A 26,767-nucleotide genomic window follows, 5' to 3' on the forward strand; every position below is an offset into this window, starting at 1 on the left:
TTAGACACGACGGACAGATTTTGGAGAGCGAGGGGTCAATATCTGTGCGTTTGATTAAATGAATAAAGCCCCGGTTTGTTTTATGGTTTTTAATTTAAACTCATTAATGCTCATACAGATCATAGCTTTATTTAATTTCTTTATATATTACTCATGTTCGAATATACATATGTATTTAAAAAAAATGAAAAAGTCAAACAAGATGAATGTGTATGTAAAAGATGTTTTGGGTGGGCACCGATTTTGTTCCTCTTTTTGATGATGACTAAATAATATGTAATTATTGTCTTGTTTTTCTTTTTCTATCTTTTTTGGGTTGAAATTGTATTTGTCCACCAAACGCAAAGAGCAAAAGCTGAAGAAAACAAAATCAAAAGATATTGTCTTCCAATTTCAACATTCTCCACTTTTCTAACTTTTTTGCAACCTTTTTTTCCCCTTCCGCTTGTGAGGAATTCGTCAGACTAAATTGATCCGCGTTCTATACATAATTTTGGTAGGTGAATCTTTTAACAGAGATTTTCTACGTATACAATGATTCAAACTCGAGACCTAAACCTACTAAAACAATATTAAAACGCTTACCACTTGAACGAACCTAATAGATTTCCAATTTTTTTAGTGGATCTAAATAACATGTTTTGCTTCAAGATTAGTGGGAGATTTGCACCCTGAAACCAAGCGTGGATCACGGACATCATTATTATTATGATGATGATGATCTCACTCACGTTATAATCACCTTCATTGATTTGTCATTATCAGCTTTACATGAAAACAATCTTTCAAATGCTTCACAATAAGCAATATGACATTGGCAATGCAACTATTTAATGATCCATAAATTTGCAAAATCTCAATGTAATCATTACATTTAACTACTATATCATAATTTTATGACTTTTTAGGGTTGCCAAATCAAGAATCACCTTTAGTTTAAAGGGGTAGTGCTTGCTGATGTATTTTGAAGTATGACAATTTAGCCACATGGCTTTCGATTGAGAAAGAGGACATTGTTGACTACCAAAAGCAATAACTTTGGGTGGTGAAAATTTATTAAACCAAATCGCATTTTTTATGATGAAGTAGATAGATGGTCTCATTTCTTGTTCAAGGTTATATAAAATAAGGAATTGTACCATGTGTATGTATTAGAGAGGTGGGGTGCCTCTCGTTGACGTTGATTTTAAGGGTTGGAGTCCCCCGTCTTCCCTTGCATTCAAATTTGGCAATTAAAAATTTACGCATTAGGTGTGCGACCGAGTTCCCAAAGTTCACATCATGTCAATCTCTTCAATCTACAATCCTACTTCATGGAAAATTAAAAAAAAATCGTAAAATCTGATTAATAAAAACGATGCATTAGATCATATTGAAATATGTTATCTATAAAGTATAAATGTAAAATAAATTCATATAGTTATTATCTAAATTTACATATGTTAATTATAAAATATAAAGAAAATTTGGATTATTGATATTTGAGAGTATTTTTTTGTTGTTGCCCTCTCGGTTCCAAGGCTTAGTCTTGACTAATCCGGGTCGACCCGGTGGGTGAGTCTCCCAACATGGATTTTCTGCATACACAAGAACTTGAACTCGAGACATTGTTTAAACGATATCAAACTACTTACTACTTAAACCAACCTATGTTGATATATTTGAGGGTATTTTATAGTATTAGGAATGAAGTTTTTAACTTGTATATCACCATTTTGAAAATTAAGTATTAAAATGGTATTATGTTTTATTATTTATCGAAATGACATCATTTTATTAAAATTCAAAAAAAAATGTGGATGATTAGAAGAGTGGTTTTTATGTACGTGGCACTCAAACCTAAAGAAAGAAGTTGATGACTGGATATTTTGTTACATGTGTGACACGATCCTCGAAGCAAACGATTGAGAAATTACGTTTTTTTATAATTTCGAATAAATCATGCATTGCGAGGACCATAATGAAGAAATATAGGAACAGAGAGAGAAAAAGTTATTCAAATTTTATCTAAAAAGAATAATCAAGCTCGGCATGTGTTAAAGATACGTGTTAACAAGATTCTATTTGAATCGAGCAACAACAACAGCACACGTGTGTGGACCTTATCTTCAATTATCCAATAATTTTTCAAGTATTTAATATAACATTTTAATATACTTTAATTGAGTGATTGAAGAAAAGTTTTTTTTCATAAAGTAGTTTTTGATAAGAAGCGTCTTTGCTTACGTGACAACAAGTCGGGCAGAAATTACAAAGTCGGGCAGAAATTACAAAGGTTGTGTCAAAACAGAAGAAAGGCAAAAAAATGCAATATATATATATATATATATATTTGTCTTCAAATAAACATGTGTAGCATGTGTTAAAGATACATATTTCCAAAAATGCTCATACGTACATATACCTGTCATAATCGTTTTTCGGGTGGGCCAATTAAATATTGTTTTAAAAAACAGTTACGCCTTTTAATTTGGAAAATAGTGATTTTGAAATAAATTGGATAAAATTAAATAGAGTCCATCAACCTTTGGGTTAGGTAAGTCAAATACCTAAAAACATCTTTTAAAAACAATTTTAGAAAAATCATTTTTAAGACAAAAAGTTTGTCTGCGTTTACCAAGATTCGATTAAAAACGGATTCGGGAGTCGGTTACTTGTGGAGAAGGATTAGCACCCCTACAACGCCCAGAATTAGTACTGTGTCGATTACTCATTGTCGTAATGGTAGAAATCCTGAGTCAAATATTAAGTTAAAATATGATTCGTTTATTGAAATTCAATTAATTTGCTTTGGATTAATAACTTAAAGAAAATAAATAAGCAAAAATAAATATTTAAACTTATAAGCACCAAAATAGAGAAAAATATAAACTTAGAGGATTAAAATAGCATAAATATAAATTTAAAGAACTGCAATGGCACAAATAGAAATTTAAAAGGCTAAAACATTAAAAACAGAAATTTTAAATAAATCAGAACTAAAATCACAAACATTAAGAAGTACAAATACTAAAAATGAAAATAGCCAATAAATTATGTATAGGATTAAAATAAAATAAACAAGAAACATGAGGGACTAAAGAATAATTTATCCTAAATGTTAAACAGTGACTAAAATAAAATATTTACAACTGCCATGGTCAGATTCGAAAAACATTAAAAATACATAATACACTTAATCAGTGACCAAAATAAAATAATGATAACTCTTATAATCAAAGTCAAACATTAATAATAATAACAAAATATATATGAGAATAGGGCTAAGATACAAATACTGAAATATTAAAACTCAAGATAAAATAAATATGACTTCATTTAATGACTGATAAGTAAGATTACAAAGACAGAATGACTAAAAACATGATTATACCATAAGCTAAAAACACGCAAACCCCCCCAAGTAAACGATGACGTTTTGTGTTTGATATATAAGCCCAAAATGGGATTTGTTTAGCATTCTTTCAGCATTTGTTTCCTTTCAAATAAACAAAGAGAGAGAGAGTTCCAGAGAACTCTCTCAAACGAAGAGAGGGTGGCCACGGTGGCAAGATGCTCCTACGGCGGGGCCAACGACGAAGCCACAGCAACGCACGGAGGCGACTAGTGGCCGAAGAGAGGAAAGACCACCCAAAAGCTTCCTCTCTTCCTTCCCAACTCAAAAACTAACCCCGTTCACTCTAAATAACCCTTACAAACCTAGATCTGAGTTTGATTACCTTCGAAATAAACCGAACATACGGAGACCCTCGGGATTTCACAGCCTTGAACCACGGTGAGACCCCTCTTTCTCCTTATTTTCTGTTTATATTCTTGTTGTTCTCAAATGGTAAATTTTTCAGATTTTTTATTGATTTGCTCTATGCTTCTTTCTTTCGAATCCCCCCACTTTCTCTGTAAGCTAGTCTCTCCTCTTTATTTCCTTTTCATGCGTGATTGGTGGACGATTTGGGGTAGATGAAATCATCCAGATTTCTCGAGGTTTAGATAAGAGTTTGGTGGGATTTCTTTTTTTTGACTTTCTTGATGGTTTGATGCATGTTTGTCAAGGGTGGTGGCCTTGTTTTGTTAATGTCTCGGTTTGACCATGGCAGCTCGTCTGTAGCTCAGCTCGTGCGCTGGTGAGCTAAAACGTCGGCGGCAGGAGTGATGTTAGCGGTGGTGGCTTAGGGTTATGGGATTAGGGTAAAAACCCTAATCTATTTAGGTTTAGTTAGATCGGATCGGGTCTGTCCATGGGTCGGGTTCCAGTTTTTTGGGTTTTGGGTTGTACCCGGTTTACTGTGTTGGGTCTGCTGGGCTTTGGGATTAAGTGTACTGAATTGAGTTTGAGATTGGACTTCAAAGCCTACAAAAATGTAATATTACTAATTAATAATAATAATAATATAATATAATAATAATAATAATAATATATAATTTATAATATTTTTAAGCCCGGTCAAAAACGAGTGTTTACAGCTCCCCCTCTTTACACATTCTTGTGTTAACAATAATAGGGCAAAGACGAAAAAGACAATCAATTTTTGTCCGGTCCTTTTTTGCTTTGAGACTTGATATATTTGGGAACAAATGTGATTGGACTTCCTGGAATTGGGCCTTTGTCTTCTTCTCAGTTTAAAGACTTCGACTTTAAAAATTCTTCCGGAAAGTAATTCCTTGCTTGAGCTTATGTTGTACTAAGTTAAGAGACAACCGCTTATTGTTAAAGATGACTCATTTGTTGTGAAACTAAGTTAATCCACTCGAACACAATATCTTTCGTCGTGGAGTTAAAATCGTGGATGGCCCATTCGTTGTGAAGTTGAGCCTTGAATTGGATATCCTTCGTCGTGAAGTTGAAATCCAATCTTGTGTGAGTTACGTGGTTTCAAGTCTAATATAATTCGCTGTGAAGTTAAAATTGACTCTAAATGAAACTGGAAAGTTGTTTGTTGATAGACACTCCTTTTTTGAATTGGATATCCTTCGTTGTGAAGTTGAAATCCAATATAGAGAGGGATGCTGCTTGTGGGCACGATATCCTTCGTCGTGAAGTTAAAATCGTGGATGGCTCCTTCGTTGTGAAGTTGAGCTTTGAATTTGATATCCTTCGTCGTGAAGTTGAAATCCAATCTTGGGTTGTGTTGCTTCGAGTCCAATATCCTTCGTTGCAAAGTTGAAATTGACTCTAGCATGAATCTGCAAAATTATACACATATGTGATGTTATGGATACAATGCTCTTATGTGTGACTAAAATGTACATGCGAAATATGTTATTTCAGGATTTGGAGAGAAATCTCAATCTCTGGTTATCATTCTTGATGACTCTTGATTCTGGAATCTTGAATTTCTTATTCTTGATCTTGAATTCTTCAACATGCTTAAATATGATTTTGATGTTGATCTATGAGGTGAATGGTTGTGTGAGCACTCTTCATTCTATCTTTGTCTTAGTTTGTCTTCATTTCCACCATGGTGTACTCTTATAAACCTCAACCTGAGATCATTTGTTTTACTTGCCCAAAATATTTGGCTTCTCTTTCCCTAGCTTCAATCTTGAGATTCGGAGAGATATTCGTTGATTTTCAAGATATGCTTCCAGAGAACTTCTCTTCTTTAAAAATGTTTTCCTTCTTATTTTCAAAATTTTGAAAATTATCGAAAGGAATTTTTGAAAATGTTACCTCTTTCTAGGTTTCACAATTGAAGCCAATCATAAAATAGGAGTTCATTAGATATCAAAAGAATCAAATGCTCTTTTAATATTTGATATCTGCAAATCTTTGACAAATATCAAGATCGAAAAGTTGGTTTAGAGATGGGATACCTAAATCCTAAGGTTTGTTTCCTCAATTCGATCATGGCTTACCCTACTTTCTTGGTTTGACATTTTAATCGGAGGCGAACAAAATGACATAACTATCATAATCAATAGTTAAACCTTTCAAAACACTTTTGTTTCAATTCTCTAAAATCTTCTATTTGTTCAAGCTTCGCAGACTCACCTAGTCAAGGTATTGCAGAAATATCGGTCTAAAAATGCGATTTTTGAGTGCTCGTGTGAAGTCGACTATAACAAGTGTTCCTCAACTCCCTTAGTTCATATTCACCGAAACTCCTTATTTAGTAAATTTGATTTGATTTGCCATTATTTGGATGGCTGAATTTTATCCATAAAGTCGGGGCGTTTAACCAATTGCTCTAGAGGGAGAGCTCAAGCTTTATTGTATATATATTTTATAATTGCCTTTATCAGGCTAGCTGAAGGATTCATGTCGTCACAAAGTCTTTGACTTGACAATCACAGTGGAGCATACATCGAATTGCCAGGTATTCGATCAATGTCATGGTTTGAATATAATCTATTCATAAAGCCAGGGCTTTTGAGTTTCCTCTATAACCAATTGCCTTAGCGGAATAGCTCAGCTTTATTGTATATATATATATATTTTTGTAGGGTAATCGATTTCTATTTCTTAAGCTCGCTGAGGAGAACCTGTTATAGTCTAAGTGTTTGTTGAAGGTCAGAAAATCTCATTGTTAGAGTTCAATTCCCAAGCAACTGACCTAAACTAAATTCACCCACTTGATCATTCCATCTGAAAAGATTATGATCATCATTGAACGTCATAAATAGAGGTAGAAACCAATTAGTTTTAAAATCTCATGTGCTAGTTGCCTCATTATGTTCGCTCCTAACACATACCTGAATACCAAACCTTTTGATTGCTTCTTAATATGAGGAGAAAACTAGATCGGTTCTTTCAAGAGAATGGTATGTATTGTGATGTATTTCTGGAGTAAGATCAAGAGGTTCTTGTTTTACAGGGGTTTAATCTTGTCATTTTTCAAAGATTTACAACCTCAATTATTAAAAAACTTTTAATTAAGATGATATTTAATGAATTCAGGATTAGAATTTGCTCATTGTTCATTTCCTCAGAATGAAGCATTTTATTTAAAATGTTTGAACGTCAAATAACTTACAAACATTCACACATAAGAAGTACGAAAGAAAAACAAGTTCAAACAAGATGACATGCATGAAAATACAACAAAAACTCTTAATGGATGCCCCAACCGACTCCTGATCAGAATACCCCCATTACACATTGAATGTTGGGTTTCTAATTGGATTGGGGTCTTTACCCCCATTTGATCCCCATTTCTCGATCATTTCTCGTGTCAGGACTCCCTTATCAACGAGTTTATCTATTTCCTCCATTAATGGTATGCACTTATCAATAGGATGTCCCAATGCCCCCAAATGAAAATCGTAAGCACTATTTGGGTCATAACCATAAGCAGAAGGGCTAGTCTTCATTCTCAAAGGCCTTGGGATGAGATATTGACTCTTGATTAAAGGGGATAACAAGTCAGAAATGGGCACTTGAAAAACCTTGAGAGTCGTGTTTTTCCAAGACATCTTTTCAGGCCAGTCTCGAATTACATCTATTTTAACTTCCTTTTCATCTTTCCTCGTTTCCTTCTTCTTTTTCAGCATCAAAGAAGTCTTAAGAGTTGAATCCTTTAAATTTACCCCACATACCTTACTTTCCTGGATTTTGTTCTTTCCTTTCTTCAGGTATTCTTCTATATGCTCTTCATTTGTTTTGACTTGATCAACTCCATTCTGGGGTCCGACTCCCAATTGTTTGATTAAAATCGACTGATTGTTGACATCCACCTCTATAACTCCATGAGCCAAAAAATCTTGGACTTGTCATTTGAAATGACCACAATTCCTGATGGAGTGTCCTCAGGCTCCCACATTATATTCACAAGAAACTTTCTCATTATACCAACTCGGATAAGGTGGTAACAGCGGCTTAGCCAGATGTGGAGTAATCAGTTGGGCTTCGAGCAACTTGGAATATATTTTGTTGTATGAAGATGAAGGAATACTAAGTGGAGACTTCATTTTCTCTTTGCCACTATTATGATCGCCCAGAAGACTTAGTTAAGGATCATTGAGATATTCATTTTAAAGGTTCAACTTTGGGCAAATGTCTTCTGGGAAACATTGGTTTGTAAATTTCCCTTCATTGATAAGTTTTAAGCCTCTAGGAAGTTTAGATTTTCCATTTTCAAAGCATAACAATCCTTCCGCGATGAGGTTTTGAACCTTTAATCTCATAGCCACACAACTTTCTGTAGAGTGACTAAAATCTCCAAGATGATAACTGCATGAATTTTTAACACTTTGCCAATCTAGACGACAGTAAGTATTAGACTTTGGAGGAATAGGTGTTAGAAGGCCACTTTCAAAGAGAAATGGTAACAATTCTGAATATGACTGTGGAATCTGAATGAGAAGTATCTTCTTCTTTTTTTTATTGTTCTTTTTAGCCTTCTTGACTGGCATTTGAACTTCTTCTATGACTCTCTGCTTTGAGTCAGACTCAACTTTCGTGTTAAAAGTTTTGCCCTTAATTGTGGTTTTTTCTATCCTGATCTCTGTCACATTTTCTAGAATCACACCCGATTGTTGGAATTGACTTGGATTACCATATTCCTCAGCATGTTCTAGATTATCTGTTGTCACCATATTGGTCGCACAAGCAACATTCAAAGTCTCATTGAAAGCCTCTATAGCAGGATCCTCTGGTGGCTTCTCTTCACGAATCATGTGCATCACTTTAGATATCTGCTCCCTTGACTCATCCTGAAACTTTTTTGCTTGATCATTCATTTCTTGTTGAATCTTGACAAGTTGCTCTTGGAGTTTTTCGATTCCATTAACACGTGCTGAAATCTCCTTCATGGATCTTTTCATCTCATCAGGATTTGACATGTTTTGATCAGTAGAATTATCCCGGGGATTTAACACAGTGGTTCAAGTTTTACTGGTAGAGAAGTCTACTTGGTGACTTGGAAGCTTGTGGGGCGAAATGAGTCTTTGTGGATTAACTTGTGCTTTCATTCATTCAAAGGCTTCTAGAGTCAATGAAGTTTTCTCTTTATCTTTTTCTCGGTTATGTCCATTAAGCTTTGTCACAATTTGATTAATCATGTTATCTTGGTTTTGGAAGATACGATCCATGGTGGCCTTTTGTGCCTGCTCCATTTTAGCTTCCCATTCTGTTTGCATCTTTTACAAACTCTCTTCCAATCCTTTCTTCAGTTGCTCAAACTTTGCTTCCATCTTCAGTACTATGTGAATGCAGTTACCATTAGAAGCAATTCTTCAAGGTTTCTCACAATGTATGATTAATGTATGTAAATGCTTAAATGAATTTTATGCAAAATGTAATAATGCATGAAATATTCGAGGCATTAATCCGAAAACATGTCTGTTATTATAAATAATCTTTATTGGGACAAAAGTGTTATTTCTTAATAGATAAAAACATCATGACATCTTCTGACAGGTTAACTAGTCTTCTGCCTTCTTTTATCACCGGTTGAATACCCTGTCGAACCGTTCCGGCCTCTCTGAGCTACTTTTTGTACTTGTCCCAAGAAGTCTCGAATGGTTTCATATCTGGTTTTCATTATCTACTGAGTCTGTTCCTTAACGGAAACGCCACTGGAGCCCTCCAACGATGGAAACTATCTGAAATTCATTTACTTGTCTCTTGAATCCGTTCACAATGGCCTCTAATTTTAACTATCACTTTGCCATCTTGTTCTTGTTATCTTTGAAGGGACTCTCCAGATCAGTAACCTTCATCTTGCCCCTGCAACCTTTACCAACCCAAAGTTGATTTTTGATGTACTTGTTGTAAACCCGGTCCATTCTGAGTCCCTTATAATGCATTAGAGTTGTATACTCTTCGATTATGGGCACCACGTCTTCTAGATTGAATGTTAGTCGCCTTGTCGACTATTTCCATTTTCTTTCTGGCTCTTTTTTTACCATAGTCGGACTCTTACGTTTTGACCTCTTGTATTGTAACCCCTTTGTCCATTAATGCAAATTATTTATGTTTAACGAACACATTTTTGTGGATCAACACCTCTAATGATGTAATGCAATGCAAAGAAATATGAAAAATGACACAAACGAAAGAAATAAGTTAATGTACATAAATAAAAAAGAAGAGATCATTTGAACATGTAAGACAATCGGTACAAATAAATGTTATTCAAAGATGAATATAACACCTACCCCTTCACGATATATACCCGAACATGCTTTTATTAGATAATAATACTACACAGACATGCTTTCTACCCACAATGATGTATTTACAAGAAATTAATCATAACCATATGGTATCTAGTTCGCATGTTGTTTATTCAACAAAATTTAAAGCAAAAGAAAAGGTTCATAAATGCTTATCCTTTGTGTACAATTAATTTGGCTACCTACTGACGGACAGAGGATCGGTATGACTATACCTATGGTGACCGTTCTACGGTTCACTATATGCATGGTTTTGGCTCTATGAGGAAAAAGGTACTCGAATTATCCTTGATGTCGGTGCCTCCTTGGGCTGCCAAGCCCTCAATCCTCACCCATTATAGGCTTAAGCAGATCGAATTCAATTCGAGATGATACATTCCCTTATGCCCATACGGAGAATAAATTCACACGAAGACATAAGGTATATGAATCCCGAAGGTTACTTGCTAGGCCCGCACGGAGAATAAATTCTCACGAAAGCGTCGCTTTCGCCCACACTTAAAAAGGGTTCAGAGCTCGGGTATAGAGCTTATGTTATGCAAATGCATGTGATGTGTGTGAGGAGGAACATTCAGCCCTTTGACTCAAAAGGAAAACAAAATCACTCGACAAAAACTTGGACATATCTGAAAGCAAAAATCAAAATGTTAGTATAACAAAAAATGAAGCAATTACAAACTTCAATAAATGAATCATAAATTAACTAAAAACTCGAACTCATAATTTCCATTACAACAATAACGTGTAAACAACTTACAGCTTTACTCTCTAAAAAAAGTCCCCAGCGGAGTCGCCAAGCTGTCATAACCGTTTTTCGGGTGGGCCAATTAAATATTATTTTAAAAACAGTTACAACTTTTAATTTGGAAAATAGTGATTTTGAAATAAATTGGATAAAATTGAATAGAGTCGCCGTCAACCTTTGGGTTAGGTAGGTCAAATACCTAAAAACATCTTTTAAAAACAATTTTTAAAAAAGCATTTTTAAGACAAAAATCTAGTCTGCGTTTACCAAGATTCGATTAAAAACGGATTCGGGACTCGTTTATGTGTGGAAAAGGATTAGCACCCCCACAACGCCCAAAATTGGTTCTGTGTCGATTACTCATTGTCGTAATGGTAGAAATCCTGAATCAAATATCAAGTTAAAATATGTTTCGTTTATTGAAATTCAATTAATTTACTTCGGATTAATAACTTAAAGAAAATAAATAAGCAAAAATAAATATTTAAATTTATAAGGACCAAAATAGAGAAACCATAAAATTAGAGGATTAAAATAGCATGAATATAAATTTAAAGAACTGCAATGGTACAAATAGAAATTTAAAATGCTAAAACATTAAAAACATAAATTTTAAATAAATCAGAACTAAAATCACAAACATTAAGAAGTACAAATACTAAAAATGAAAATAGCCAATAAATTATGTATTGGATTAAAATAAAATAAACAAGAAACATGAGGGACTAAAGAATAATTTATCCTAAATGTCAAAAAGTGACTAAAATAAAATATTTACAACTGCCATGGTCAGATTCGAAAAACATTAAAAATACACAATACACTTAATCAGTGACCAAAATAAAATAATGATAACTCTTATGATCAAAGTCAAACATTAATAATAATAGCAAAATATATGAGAATAAGGCTAAGATACAAATACTAAAACATTAAAACTTAAGATAAAATAAATATGACTTCATTTAATGGTTGATACGTAAGATTACAAAGACAGAATGACTAAAAACATGATTATACCATAAGCTAAAAACACGCAGAACCCCCAAGCAAACGACGTCGTTTTGTGTTCGATATATAAGCCCAAAATGGGCTTTGTTTAGCATTCTTTCACCATTTGTTTCCTTTCAAATAAACAAAGAGAGAGAGAGAGTTCTATAGTGTTGAGTTAATCGATCGATGAATATGGCCAAGAGGGGGTGAATTGGCAATTAAAATTTTGGTGGAAGCTTTTGCAGAAAATTGAAAGTAATTGCACAGCGATTTAGAGTGATTCGACTTTCTCAACCAAAGTCTATGTCCACTACCTTAGCTATCCACACTAAGGATTTTCCACAAATTCACTAATTTGTCTTTCTTTTGAGGACAAAGAGTAACCTTACAAACCCTCAAGAATTATACCTCAAATTCTTGAGAACACTCTCTCCCAAAGAGAACAATACAAATTTGCAAACTTACAAGGAAATCCTCAAAAGGTAGGTTGTTTGCACAATTCTAAAACAAAGAAAAGAACACTCAAGAATAATAAAATTGAGCACAATAAGTGTTCTTGAAAGCAAAATGAATATTGAATGAAAAACAGGCTTGAAATGCTCAAACTTGAGGTTTGATGCTTTCTCTTTGATTCTCTCTTGATTCTAGTTGTTTGTTGTTTCTTGTTATTGATCAATGGCTTCTAAGATTGCTTAAATAAACATTGAATCACTTATGAACATTGGGGATCATTAATGAAGTTATTGGAGCCGTTTAAGTGTGAAAACAATTAATATTTCTACTTGGAGCGTGGGGGACCCCTCATGGGGAATCGGTTCCCTAAGTGTAAAATTCAAATATTTCGACCGTTAAACAGTGGGGGAATCGGTTCCCTCCGAGCATTCTGTTTTTCTCATAGCAAAACTATTCAGGGAGGAATCGGTACCCCCTTGGGGGGGGGAATCGGTTCCCTCTGAGCAATCTGGAATTTTTGGCTTTGAAATGGTTCGAAATATTTTGTAAAATTGTTTTGAAATTATTTTAAGATTAAAACTTAATTTTACATTTGAGTAAGGATTTAAAATGAACTTTGAAATACTTTGAGTAATATTTTGATATTCGATTTAATATATCGAATATGCTTAGAAAAACCTTTTTCAAAATTAAAATTCTTTTAAATTAATTTGTTATATCGAAACATCAAAATGTTTTCAACACATAAAACTCTCTCAAACGAAGAGAGGGTGGCCACGGTGGCCAGAGGCTCCTACGGCGGGGCCAACAACGAAGCCACGACGGCGTACGACTAGTGGTCGGAGAGAGAAAATACCACCCAAAAGCTTCCTCTCTTCCTTCCCAACTCAAAAACTAACCCCGTTCACTCTAAAATAACCCTTACAAACCTATATCTGAGTTTGATTACCTTCAAAATAAATCGAACGTACGAAGACCCTCGGGATTTCACAACCTTGAATCACGGTGAGACCCCTCTTTCTCCATATTTTCTATTTATATTCTTGTTGTTCTGGAATGATAAATTTTTCATATTTTTTTTTATTGATTTGCTCTCTGCTTCTTTCTTTCGAATCCCCCCACTTTCTCTATAAACTGGTCTCTCCTCTTTATTTCCTTTTTATGCGTGATTGGTGGATGATTTGGGGTACATGAAATCATCTGGATTTCTCGAGATTTAGGTAAGAGTTTGGTGCGATTTTTTTGACTTTCTTGATGGTTTGGTGCAGGTTTGTCGATGGTGGTGGCCCTACTCGGTTGATGTCTCAGCTTGACCATGGCAGTTCGTCTGTAGCTTGGCTCGTGCGCTGGTGAGCTAAAACGTTGGCGGCGGGAGTGATGTTAGCGGTGGTGGCTTAGGGTTATGGGATTAGGGTAAAAACCCTAATCTGTTTAGGTTTAGTTGGACCAGATCGAGTCTGTCTATGGGTCGGGTTCCAGTTCTCCGGGTTTTGGATTGTATCCGGTTTACTGTGTTGGGTCTGCTGGGCTTCGAGATTAAGTGTACTGAATTGAGTTTGAGATTGGAATTCAAAGCCTACAAAAATGTAATATTACTAATTAATAATAATAATAAAATATAATAATAATAATAATAATAATAATAATAATAATAATAATAATAATAATAATAATAATAATAATATATAATTTATAATATTTTTTAAGCCCGGTCAAAAACGGGTGTTTACAATACCCCTTTTCAATCATGTGCAATGAACTAAGAAGGATTAAATATTCAATTATGTACCATTTTTATTAATAGGGGCTCGAATTCTTCTGGTTTGAAAATCTGAAGAGGATGGAAGAGTGGAAAATAAGAATTTTTTTATTTGTAATAGGATTTTATATATTAATCTTTGTTAGGATTTATGAAGCTCAAATTGACAACCGAAATGATTTTCCAAGAGCGGTTGAATTGGCTTTTTAAGAATTTTAAGGAGTAAGGAGATTTAAAGGATAAGAAAAATGATGCAAAAGGATTTATAATTGTTCAACTCCCTCAATGAAGTCTACATCCACTACCTAAGTTCCTCACTTAGGATTTTCTAACAAATTCACTAATTTGCTCTTTCTTTTTCAAAGATCAAGAGATAACCTTTACAAACTCCCTAGCTTTTTAAAGTCTTGGATAGAACCAAAACCCTTTTTTAAAAGGAAAAATATGTAAACAAAAAAACCTCTAGAAAGGAAGGTGTTTACAAAATTAAGCTCACTAAACACTAATATTTACAAGAGAAAGGAAATAAATAGTGAAAAGCTCTTCTCTTGTGTTTGATTGCTTGGATAGGTGTTTTGACCCTTCTTCAAGTGTCTTGAACTTGTATTTATATGTTGGAATGTGTTTGTGGCCGTTTCTAGCCGTTGGGAGTGATTTGGAGTCGTTAGGGATATTTTGTTTGCAAAATAAAACTGCCCAGGACAGGGAGTATCGACACTCCTTTAATAAGTAGTTTCCATTAATATTTTTAAATAAAACTAGTCGTTACTAGTCGTTGGGCCTGACAATATCGATATTATCCTTTATGGTATCGATACTACTATGTAAAGTAGTATCGGTACTCCTTCGGGTATCGGTACCTATTTTGCATTCTGGAATTTGAGCAAGCTGGTAGTATCGGTACTACATTGAGAGTATCGATACTTTTTTAACCTTTGGTATCGGTACCACATGAACAACATCGGTATTGTTCATATAGTATCGATATTGTAGGAACAATATTAGTGCTTAGTACTTTGAAAATCAATTTTGTGCTCAAATTCTAGTTTATTGGACTTTGAATTATTTTTGAAAAAATTTGAAAAAATTCAATTAAGTCCAAAAACATTTTGTCTTAATTTGTTATATCAAAATATTATAAAACATGGTTCAATAATATCCTCTTTTTGATATAACAAAACATTTGAAAAATCGTTTTTTTTTTACAAAACTACCCCTTAATAAAACATTTAATGAAAAAGTGACATATTTTGGAAAATGTTAAAGCTCCCCCGTTTTCATTCTTGAAATTGAATTTTTCAAACCCATACTTCTCCTCCTTTTTGTTATATAAAAATAATTTAACTTTAAAGTTCAAAACTAACAATGGAGAGTAAGTGTTAAATTTGACATTAAAATCATTTGAAAAATCAAAGCTCTCATTCAATAAAAGCATTCCAAACAAAGATTTGACTTTAAAAGCATGAGACTTAAAAAAATTAAATTTCAACAAAGATGAACAAACATGTTAGTAGCATATAAAATTCAATGTATTCAAGTCTAATATACTTTATGCAATACCAATTGTTGAAATTAAGTGCATATGCATAAAGGTATCCAAAACAAATGTTATGCATTTGAAAAATTGATATCAATTGTTAAAGAGATATCACTTGCAGTAAACCACATGCATAAGCATTTAAATTTGGGTCAAAAATTAAAATTTGTAAAATCAAAGCATTTGAAAAATTGATATAAATTGTTGTAGAGATATCATTTGTATTTTAAACCAATTTTGACCAAAATTCATTATGATGAACTAAATATTATGAAAAAACATTAAAACTTTAAAATGTTCGTCATAACATATTTTCAGCATACATGAGATGAAAAATATAAAATTATTTAAAATCAAAGCTCATGCATGCTTAAACCTAAATGAGCAACCAAATAATAAAAAAACAAAAGCATTAAGCTTAGAGGTTACCCATTCCTTTTTCAAGTGTGGCTAAAGCATCTTAAATTCTTCACTTTGTCACATTGCTCCCACACACCTACAAGAGACATTTAAGTAGATTTTGGTATCCAAATTGCTTTAGATCCTTTACCATTAGTTTCAATGCCCCTTGTTCCCTTAGGAACTCATACTTGTAAAAGATTTTCTTTTCTTTATGGGACAAGTATGTTCCAAATGACAATGAAAATGTCAATGTGTGCATTTTGTCATTTTTAAACATAATGAGTTGTTTTTAGAAATTAATTATTTTTCTTTTGTTAAGCTTTCAAGCTTAACTTTCAAATCAAAGTTTTCTTTTTCTAAATCATTGATTTTGATTTTTGAGAGCTCTAAATCATTTTTCAAAGTTTCATTTTGTTTTTCAAAATCAACTTTTGCTTTCAAAATCAAATCATTTTCAACTTTAAAATTTGAAATTAATTTCTTATATTTTGAATTCATGGTCTCAAATTCCAAATACAACTCATTATAAGAAACTTGTAACTCGTTAAAAGAATAAGAATCTAATTCACTAGAGTTATAATTTACCATTAAATCTTTATTGATGGACATGAGGCATAGGTTGGCTACTTCATCTTTATCATTGGAGTAATCTTCATCACTCCAAGCTGCCACAAATGTCTTCTTCTTAATAGATCCCTTCTTCTTTAGGAGGGGACCATTCTTTTTGCTTGATTCATACTTCACTTCTTTGGAAGTCATGAATCTCATGAATCTTTTGAAGAGCTTGTCCATCTCTTATTCTTCATCTTCATCTTCATCCACCTCTTCATTTGTATCTTGATTGCTTTCATTGGTGGATTTGAAGGCAACGTCTACCTCATTCTTCTTGTTCTTCATTTCTTTATCATCATCTTCTTCCTTTACCATCAACTCATGAGTGAGAAGAGAACCGATAAGCTCATCAAGAGTGAGTGACTTAAGGTTCTTAGCTTCGATAATCACTGTCTTCTTTGATTTCCAAGACTTTGAAAGAAAGTAGATAATCTTCTTCACAGTCTTCTCATTAGGGATTACTTCTCCAAATCCTTTGAGATCGTTAACAATCACGGAAAGTATATCTGTCATAGCTTTGATGTTTTCATCCAGTTTCATCTTGAAATTCTCATAGCTATGGTTGATAAGACTGATCTTGGTTTCCCTCACTTCGTTGGTTCCTTCATGAATGACTTGGAGCTTGTCCCAAATCTCCTTGGCATTATAACAGGAGGAGACTCTTTCATATTCATTCGGGCATAATGCACAAAAAGATTATGTGCATAGCCTTTGCATTGAGTTGGAACTTCTTCTTCTCTCTATCACTCCAATCATCCATCTCACCGGTTGGAATAAAGTATTCTCTCATGATAGAGTTTCAAGCTCCTAGATCGTTGGCTTGAATGAAGAGCATCATCATATTCTTCCAATAGACATAGTTTGCTCTATTAAAATAAGGTGGTTTATTGACCAGTTGAGAGTCTTCAATGTAGTAAGAGCCAGAGGTCGAAGCCATCTTCTTGTCGGTTATGTTGGAATTTTCTTGTTGGTTGTGTTGGAAATCGGTAGAGATTCTTCAAGGATCGTCTTAAGGTTGTTAGACCTTCTAATGAGTCAATATTTGATACCAATTATTAGGATTTATGAAGCTCAAATTGACAACCAAAATGATTTGCTAATAGGGGTGAATTGGCTTTTTAAGAATTTTAAGGAGTAAGGAGATTTAAAGGATAAGAAAAAATGATGCACAAGGATTTATAGTGGTTCAACTCCCTCAATGAAGTCTACATCCACTACCTAAGTTCCTCACTTAGGATTTTCCAACAAATTCACTAATTTGCTATTTCTTTTTCAAGGATCAAGAGATAACCTTTACAAACTCCCTAGCTTTTCAAAGACTTAGCTAGAACCAAAACCCCTTTTTAAAAGTAAAAAGATATAAATAAAGAAACCTCTAAAAAGGCAGGTGTTTACAAAATTAAGCTCGCTAAACACTAATATTTACAAGGGAAAGGAAATAAATAGTGAAAAGTTTTTCTCTTGTGTTTGATTGCTTGGATAGGTGTTTTGACTCTTCTTGAAGTGTCTTGAACTTGTATTTATATGTTGGAATGTGTTTATGGTCGTTTCTAGCCGTTGGGAGTGATTTAGGGCCGTTGGGGATGTTTTCTTTGCAAAATAAAACTGCCCAAGACAGGGAGTATCGGTACTCCTTTAATGAGTATTGGTACTTCCTTTAATATTTTTAAATAAAACTAGTCGTTACTAGCCATTGGGACTGACGATATCGATACTATCCTTCATGGTATTGATACTACTATGTAAAGTAGTATCAATACCCTTTTGGGTATAGGTATCTATTTTGCATTCTAGAATTTGAGCAAGTTGGTAGTATCAGTACTACCTTGAGAGTATCGATACTTCTCTAACTTTTGGTATCGGTACCACATGAATAATATCGGTATTGTTCATATAGCATCGATACTGTAGGAACAGTATCGATACTTACTTTGAAAATCAGTTTTGTGCTCAAATTCTAGTTTATTGGACTTTGAATTATTTTTAAAAAACTTTTAAACAAATTCAATTAAGTGCAAAAATATTTTGCCTTAATTTGTTATATCCAAATATTATAATGATTATTCATAAATTATAAATATTCATAAAATATTATAAAACATTGTTCAACAATCTTCAATGTTGATATCAAGTGTAAGATAATAATGATTATTCATAAATTGATATATTTAAAAAATTTGATTGTTAGATATTAAATTGTAGATCACATGAATCTACCTATGTTATATCCAAAGATTGTAGTTGTACGGAGTACAGAAACTCCAAAGGAGTAACCTAGCATTGTTGAAATAGAGAGAAGAGTAATGAGAAACAATGGCTTGAGTTTTCCATTGATTAAGAGTGAATATATATACACAAAATTGGACACATAGAAATAGGAAACTAGCCTAGAGTTAGGGGATTACAACTAATTACAAGGCATAGAAATAGGAGACTAGCCTAGAGTTAGGGGATTACAACTAATTACAAGAATATTATAATTGATTACAATAATTTAAAATATAGATAAAATCTATTATAATTAATTCTCTAATATGCCCCCTCAAGATGGAGCTCCGGAGGAGACACCAATCTTGACCCTTAAATCTTGGAATCGGCTTCGTGGAAGCGGTTTGGTAAGAGCGTCGGCAAGTTGATCTGCTGAGGAAACATGAGTAACACGAAGAGCACCTGATTGAACTTGACCCCGAATAAAGTGATAGTCAAGTGCCACATGTTTCATGCGCGAATGAAAGACTGGATTAGAACAGAGATAGGTGGCACCAACATTGTCGCAGTAGATAACAGGCGGTGTAGAAAGAGTGATGCCAAGTTCTGTGAGAATGGAACAAATCCAATTGAGTTCAGAAGTAGTAGCGGCAACTGATCGATACTCAGCCTCCGTGGAGGATCGAGCAACTGTACGTTGTTTCTTGGATGACCAAGAAATAGGATGACGACCAAGATAGACAATATAGGCACTCGTTGAGGTATAATCATCTTTGTTTCCAGCCCAATCAGCATCTGAGAATGCATGAAGGGAAAGTGGATTTGCCTTGTGAAGGAATAATCCATGAGTTAATGTGCCACATAGATATCGAAGCAGTCGTTTTGCAGCATTCCAATGTTCAGACGTCGGGCGATGCATGAATTGAGAAAGCTTGTTGACAGCATATGCTATGTCTGGGCGAGTGAGACAAAGATACTGTAGACTGCCAACAATTGTTCTATATTCTGTGCAGTCAGTTAGAGCTGTACCTGAATGAAGTGTAAGATTTCCATCTGTAACAAGTGGTGTAGCAACAGGTTTTGCACCAATCATTTTTGTCCGGGCAAGAAGATCAGTGATGTAGCGCCTTTGAGTAAGCAGCAGACCGGATGGAGTAGTTAGAACCTCAATGCCGAGAAAATAAGACAATGTGCCAAGATCCTTGATTGAAAATCTTTGTGCCATGAGGTCAATGTAGCGCTGAATAATATTGGTGTTGGTGCCTGTGATAATAATGTCATCCACATAAACAAGTAGATATATAGTAGTGTCACCTGAGTGAAGAATGAATAGGGAAGTGTCTGCTTGAGAGTTTGTGAACCCAGACTCAATGAGGAATTGGTGAAGTTCAAGGTACCAAGCCCGTGGGGCCTGCTTGAGTCCATATATTGCCTTCTTTAGTTTGCATACATGTGTTGGATTGTCTTTATCAACAAATCCTGGAGGCTGGGCCATGTAGACATCTTCGAAAAGATGGCCCCTGAAGAAAGGCATTATTAACATCCAATTGTCGCAATTGCCAACCTCTACTGACTGCCAGGCTTAGAACAAGTCGTATTGTTGTCGGCTTGACAACCGGACTAAAGGTGTCATGATAATCCACTCCAGGTATTTGATGAAAGCCTTTGGCAACTAATCTAGCTTTGTACCTGTCAATAGAACCATTAGGAAGCCGTTTAATACGAAAGACCCACTTACATCCAACAAGATTCTGCAGAGAAATAGATGGAACAAGCTCCCAAGTTCCATTCCGAACAAGAGCATCAAACTCATCATTCATAGCTTGTCTCCATTTGGGATCTTTTAGGGCTTGAGAAACAGTATGAGGCTCAATGTCTGATGGTTGAGAAATGATAGCAGTGAGGTTTATTTTGGTTAGGGGTTTGTGGATGTTGTTTTTCGATCTAGTGGTCATGGGATGGGTATTTTGATGGGTGGGTTGCGCTATGATTGAAGCAGAAGAGGTCTCAGAATTGTGTGGTTCTAGTGGTAAATGGTCGACGATGGTTTCTTGGCGATTAACCGAGCTGTGTTCGGGTAAAGGGAGGTCTATGGATAGGGATCGACGGTCGACTGATGAGGAAGGGCAGTGGTCTGTTTGGGTATTTTGTGACGGATGTTGACATGAGGAATCCCTTTGTGGAGGCGTATTGAGTGAGCCACTTGAAATTGGTAAAATTTGGACCGGGGGAAGCCATTTGGAAATGATCTCTGGGGTGGGACGCGCTAGATGGATTTGGTGAGTGCTAAAGGGAAATGAGTTTTCAAGAAATTTGACATGACGAGAAATGTATATTTTAGAAGTGGATAGAGCGAGACAGATATATGCACTTTGTGTTAAAGAGTAGCCAAGAAAAACACAAGGAGTGGAACGAGAGTCAAGTTTGTGCTGAGAATAAGGACGAAGCCACGGATAACATAAGCAACCAAACACCCGAAGTTTAGTGTAGTTGGGTTGAGATTCAAAGAGTTTCTCAAAAGGAGATGAAAAATGTAGTGTGGGTGTGGGCATACGGTTGATGAGATATACAGCAGTGGCAAAGGCGTAAGTCCAATAAGTTAAAGGCATTGATGCATGAGTAAGGAGAGATAGACCAGTTTCAACAATATGTCGATGACGTCGTTCAGAAAAACCATTATGTTCTGGTGTATGGGGTGGTGTAGTAAGATGTGATATACCATTGGTGGAGAGAAAACGATCAAGGGCTTGATATTCACCACCATTATCTGAATAGAGGGTAATAATTCGGTGTTTAAATTGGTTTTCGACTAATGCCTTGAAACGTACAAAGACGTCATGCACATGAGATTTTCGTTTAAGGGGATAATACCAAATATCGTGTATAATGATCAACAAAAATAACATAGTATTGAAAACCATCAATAGAATAAACAGGAGAGGTCCAGACATCAGAAAAGATAAGTTCAAGCGGGTGAGATGAAGTTAAGGTAGAAGAAGAAATGGAATTTTATGACTTTATTGCATGAACATGCATTGCAATGTGTGAAGGAGGATAACGGACTAGACAATGGTAAAGGAAATTTGGAAACAATATTTTTCATAATAGTAAATGACGGATGACCTAGTCTAGAGTGCCACTCGGACGAAGTGGTCTTGACACTGGAAAATGCAAGCAATGGTGAAGAGGAAACTGAAGGGGATGTAGTCGGCCACTCATATACGCCATCCTTAGGTTTACCCATCAAAAGGATTGTCCCCGTGTTTAGATCCTTCACCTGAAAAGCAGAGGGTGAGAATTCAACAGAAACATGGTTATGAGTGCAAAATTGATAAATCGAAATTAAGTTCTTTTTCATGGAAGGGACACAAAGGACATTTTGTAAAGTAAAGGTGCGAGAGGAAGTTGGTATGGTGGTAGAACCAGTATGGGTTATGTGAAGGGCCGATCCATCGCCAATCATGACATCATCATATCCTTGGTACGAGCTATGAAGAGAGAGATTGCTCAAGTCAGACGTAACGTGGTGAGATGCTCCACTATCCAGCAGCCAAGTAGGTGTAGTGTTGTTGCCCAGAATAGTATGATTGGCTCGTGGTTGCCAGGGTGGAAGGGCGATATCCCTGAGAGCCTTGAGGACGAGATGCTGGTGATTGTTGATTATTGACAAGCCGAAACATCGGGCATCGTTTGGCAGTGTGTCCTTGAGTGCCGCATGCTTGACAACGACCCAAATAAGGTTTGGGTTGGCGTTGATCATGAGGAGAAAGTATAGTGGTAGGGCCTGATTGTTGTGAATTGGTGGCTGGTGGACGCCAATTTGGACGATTTCGAAAAGCCGTGGGATTTGCCGTGGCTGGTAGTGATAGGGAAGGTGGTTGAGCGGTCTGAAGAGATGTTTCTTTGTTGAGAAGTTTCTCATGAAGTTCAGCAAAAGAAATTGACGTGTCACGGGCATTAATGGCATCAATGACAGATTTATACTCATCACTTAGTCCTTCTAGAACCCGATCAATAAGATCCTCATCATCAATTGGATTCCCTAGAAGAGCAAGTTCATCGGCACGAGTCTTTATCGCTTGCATGTATTCACTAATTGATTTTGAGCCCTTGTTACACCGCTTTAATTGTTCCTTCAATTGTTTAATATGACCACGAGATGGTTTGGCGTAGGTATTAGCTAAGGTTTGCCATGCATCAAGGGAAGTGGTGGTGCGGGCAATAAGCGGTTGCAATGAAACGGAGATGGCACCAAGGAGAGCGCTAAAAAGGAGACGATCCTGACGCTTCCAGGTTGTGTACGCCAGATTTGGAGATGTAACACCATTGATGGTGATGGTGGGTTGTGGTGGAGTTTGAGTGCCATCAATAAAGTGATGAAGATCATAACCTTCAAGAAGAGATTGGATTTGAAGGCTCCATGTGAGATAATTGGTGGATGACAATTTGGTGATATTGGAGAGATTTATTGTAAGGAGAGGATGTTGAGGATCTTGAGAATTTTGGATAGTAATAGGATCGTTGGTGGAAGAGGAAGTCGTATGGGAAGCCATTGAAGGGACTAGTGGCGTAGTTTTAGATATATGTATATGAAGGATCGTGGTGTTTTTGAACCAAAAAAAAAATGAGAAGAAAATATGCTCAGGAAGATTAGGCTCGTGATACCATGTTGAAATAGAGAGAAGAGTAATGAGAAACAATGGCTTGAGTTTTCCATTGATTAAGAGTGAATATATATACACAAAATTGGACACATAGAAATAGGAAACTAGCCTAGAGTTAGGGGATTACAACTAATTACAAGGCATAGAAATAGGAGACTAGCCTAGAGTTAGGGGATTACAACTAATTACAAGAATATTATAATTGATTACAATAATTTAAAATATAGATAAAATCTATTATAATTAATTCTCTAATAAGCATAACGTGTAAAAGATATAATAATTATCTCCTTGATCGGGAAAATACCATATAATAGTTTTAATGGAAAAAAAGAATTTTATAGACAAATTTTTTTAAAAAAGTTTTAGAGAAATTTAAAGTTTTTTAAAATAATAATTTTATATTTTTATTTAAATAAAATATTCAAAAAATACAATAAAATTTTAGAGAATTTTAAAGTTTTTAAATAATAATTTTGTACTTTTATTTATATAAAATATTCAAAAAATATAAATGTATATGTCATATTTTGAGTAATTAACAGGTTTTAATCAATCTTGAGAAAATAGATACATAAAATGATAACTAAAAAATGTTAGATATGTACCTTGACTAAAAAAATATTAAATACCTGAAATATAATTTAAATATTTATTTTTTAATTAAGTTAAAATCAAATAATAAGGACTTACAAAACCTTATAGATCCTAAATTCCAAATAGAGAGAATTGGAATAATAATAATAGTAATGGAAACAAAGTATTGGATTTAATGAACTAAAATTTCAATTATTGGTTGATTCATTAATGTTATTTTATAAGTTTTAAAATATTTAAAAAAAAATTAAACTCTGAGAGTGAAATTAAGAAAATATATTTGTATGAGGTTGAGGAATTAAATATAAAATTATTTAATCAATAAAGATATAAGATTTCTTTTAATTTTATATACCGCAATGAACTACTGAAATTAACATTAATGTCCATAGAAACAAAAATGTCTAAAGCATAAATGCATGGACAGTTGCAATTTCATATTTGTTTCTTTCCACTTGATTCCTTCCGGATAAAATGCAATCCATCTCTGATTCCTGATTTCCTCACCAGTCACTACACAGAGAGAGACGCCTCTCTCGATGTGGGAGTTTTGGTCGGAAAATGCAGAGATGGTAAGCAATTTAACTTGCAGAAAAAGAAGAGCATTATTAGTACATATTTATAGTCTCAAATTGATCCAGGGAAATTCAGTGAGGAATGCTTAGCATTTCAATAATCTGGTCTTGCTGAGTTCTGCTCTTCTTGGACATAGGCTCAGGTGATGATGATGACGATGATGCCACTGCCCACGAATCGTTCGAGCTATCCGAACTAAACAACACATCGATCACGCCATTCGGGCTTCCCGGGATGGATCTAAACCCACGCTTCTTTGATCGGTTGCCTTCGACTCTCGTTGTTGCCGATTCCATTATCAGCTCACAGCATTCATTTACCCTGTCCTGGTTCAATACATGAATACCAGATTTAATAAGAACTTGCACTTTTAACATTGTTAAAAAAAGGCAAGAGAAACAAATACCTTATCAATTCCCAGGATGCCTAATAGTTGGTTTTCGTATTCTACTCTAAGACTAGGCTCCACACTATCCACAACGTGCAGCATTGTAGCAGTAGCCATTACAGAAGGAAGGTAGCACATAAACCTAGAATCTGCCGATGAATTTAACAAGAAGAAATCTTTTATTAATTGCATATAGATTACAGATAGCATCCAATTTAATAAAAGGGTGCTAACCTGAAATGACAGAGAGCAGAATCCGGTTGCATCTCCTGAGAAATTCCCAGCAAAGATGGTCCTTTAATCCAAGCCTCCTTGCGATGAAATCGAGAAACGAAAGTGGGGTTACAGGGTTCATCTTCCATTGAAGGGATGAGAGTACCAAAATTTCCATTCTTTGGATAGTTTTGGCCTCGAACACATACCTGGCCTCCTCCACCTAAACAGATCAACACATTTTTAAGTTGAATCGAAATGGCAAATGCATTAAACTACATCAAAGTTAAACAGTAAAGAGACATACTTGTAAATCCAGTAGGAGAGGAACTTGGGTTTCCTCCACTTTGGCCGCAAGAGAAAGACAAGCAACGGCTGCAAGTTGAGTCGTCCATGGCTTCTCGCTTTGGAACCGGAAGCTAAACAAGAATCTATCGAGATAATTGACGGCGAGAACTGCGGTGAGAGCAGAGAAAGAAAAGTGAGCATTGACTTTCAACACCCATTCCACAGCTTCCCGACGTGCCTTGGCTAGATTCTCATCGGCTTGAACGCTATCAAACAACTGATTCTGCTCTTCTTTCGAAAACAAAGAGGAACGTTCATCGTCTTCCCAGAACATGTCTTGTTCTAACAAAACTGGAAAAGGGTTAGATTCATTAACAACCCCATTACCGAAACAACTTTCTTCTCCATCCTCCCAATTCTCTTCTGAACAATAAAGAGCATCGAGAGCGTCTTGATGATTTAAAGCCATTCTGTTCCACTAAAAAAAAACAAACTTGTTCAGATCTTTGTTTCCATTATAGAACAGAGAAGAAGGAGAGAAGAAGAAAGAGAGGCCTTGAGGCATCTCTCTTGTGAGCATTGGACAAAGGAGGGGTATTTGTCTAGTGAGTTGGCTCAGTTGTCTGGTCTGATGAATCAATCAATGGGGAGTATAGTACTACTTAAGTAAGTCGTCGGAGAAGAAAAGTTTTGTTTTTTTAATAAGGGAAAATCTCGTGTCCATCGACCCACAGAACAGATGAATCATAGCCCATGCAACGCATTTACTGGACACGCGACATTCTTTCCCTTCAAGACTCTGGACCCCATCAAAACAAACTCCTTCCCTCCCGTTTGATTTCTACATTCAGATTATGGCCGTAGATCCTGTTATATAATATACTATTGATTATTGATAATAATTATTATCATTAATTATGATAAATACTGATAATTACTATTGATGATATATAAATTTTAAAGCTTATGGATATATTTAATCAACTTTTTTATAACTGATCATTATAATAATTTAATATTTAAATTTGTTAATAGAAAATACACATAAAATTTTAAATAATTAAATATTTATTATTTTAATAGAATAAGCTATATTTATCAACATATTTGTAACATTTTTTAAATTATTATGAGGTAAGTATAAGGTAGTATCAAAGATAATTTTCAATAATTTGATATTAAACACTTATAATTCTAATATTTCTAGTACTCGAACTCA

General features: G+C 34.7%; 1 protein-coding gene across 2 annotated transcripts; it reads right to left on the reverse strand.

Moving 5' to 3' along the window:
• Nucleotides 1-24,470: 24,470 nt before the first annotated feature.
• LOC120182389 (cyclin-D3-1-like) lies at nucleotides 24,471-26,202 on the reverse strand. 2 transcript variants are annotated; one of them, XM_039187373.1, is made up of 4 exons: nucleotides 25,568-26,202; nucleotides 25,282-25,483; nucleotides 25,066-25,196; nucleotides 24,471-24,988 (listed from the first exon to the last, which is right to left on the reverse strand). In XM_039187373.1, exons 1-4 carry the CDS (start codon nucleotides 26,015-26,017, stop codon nucleotides 24,731-24,733), a joined length of 1,041 nt encoding a protein of 346 aa, XP_039043304.1. In that variant the 5' UTR covers nucleotides 26,018-26,202; the 3' UTR covers nucleotides 24,471-24,730. The 2 variants fall into 2 exon arrangements, with proteins under 2 accessions (XP_039043304.1, XP_039043306.1); XM_039187375.1 differs by having other exon boundaries at nucleotides 24,471-24,985; nucleotides 25,568-26,017.
• Nucleotides 26,203-26,767: the final 565 nt, after the last annotated feature.

This window comes from Hibiscus syriacus, unplaced genomic scaffold (assembly GCF_006381635.1).
Source record: "Hibiscus syriacus cultivar Baekdansim isolate YM2019G1 unplaced genomic scaffold, ASM638163v2 tig00112647_pilon, whole genome shotgun sequence".
NCBI lineage: Eukaryota > Viridiplantae > Streptophyta > Magnoliopsida > Malvales > Malvaceae > Hibiscus > Hibiscus syriacus.

Bases quoted from the DNA above. Each gene is read 5' to 3' on its own strand.
- LOC120182389 (XM_039187373.1), bottom strand. From the start codon at position 26,017: ATGGCTTTAAATCATCAAGACGCTCTCGATGCTCTTTATTGTTCAGAA. The intron at 25,484-25,567 runs GTATGTCTCTTT...TGATCTGTTTAG, and splicing joins CTCTCCTACTGGATTTACAA to GTGGAGGAGGCCAGGTATGT. The intron at 25,197-25,281 runs GTTAGCACCCTT...ATTCATCGGCAG, and splicing joins TCTGCTCTCTGTCATTTCAG to ATTCTAGGTTTATGTGCTAC.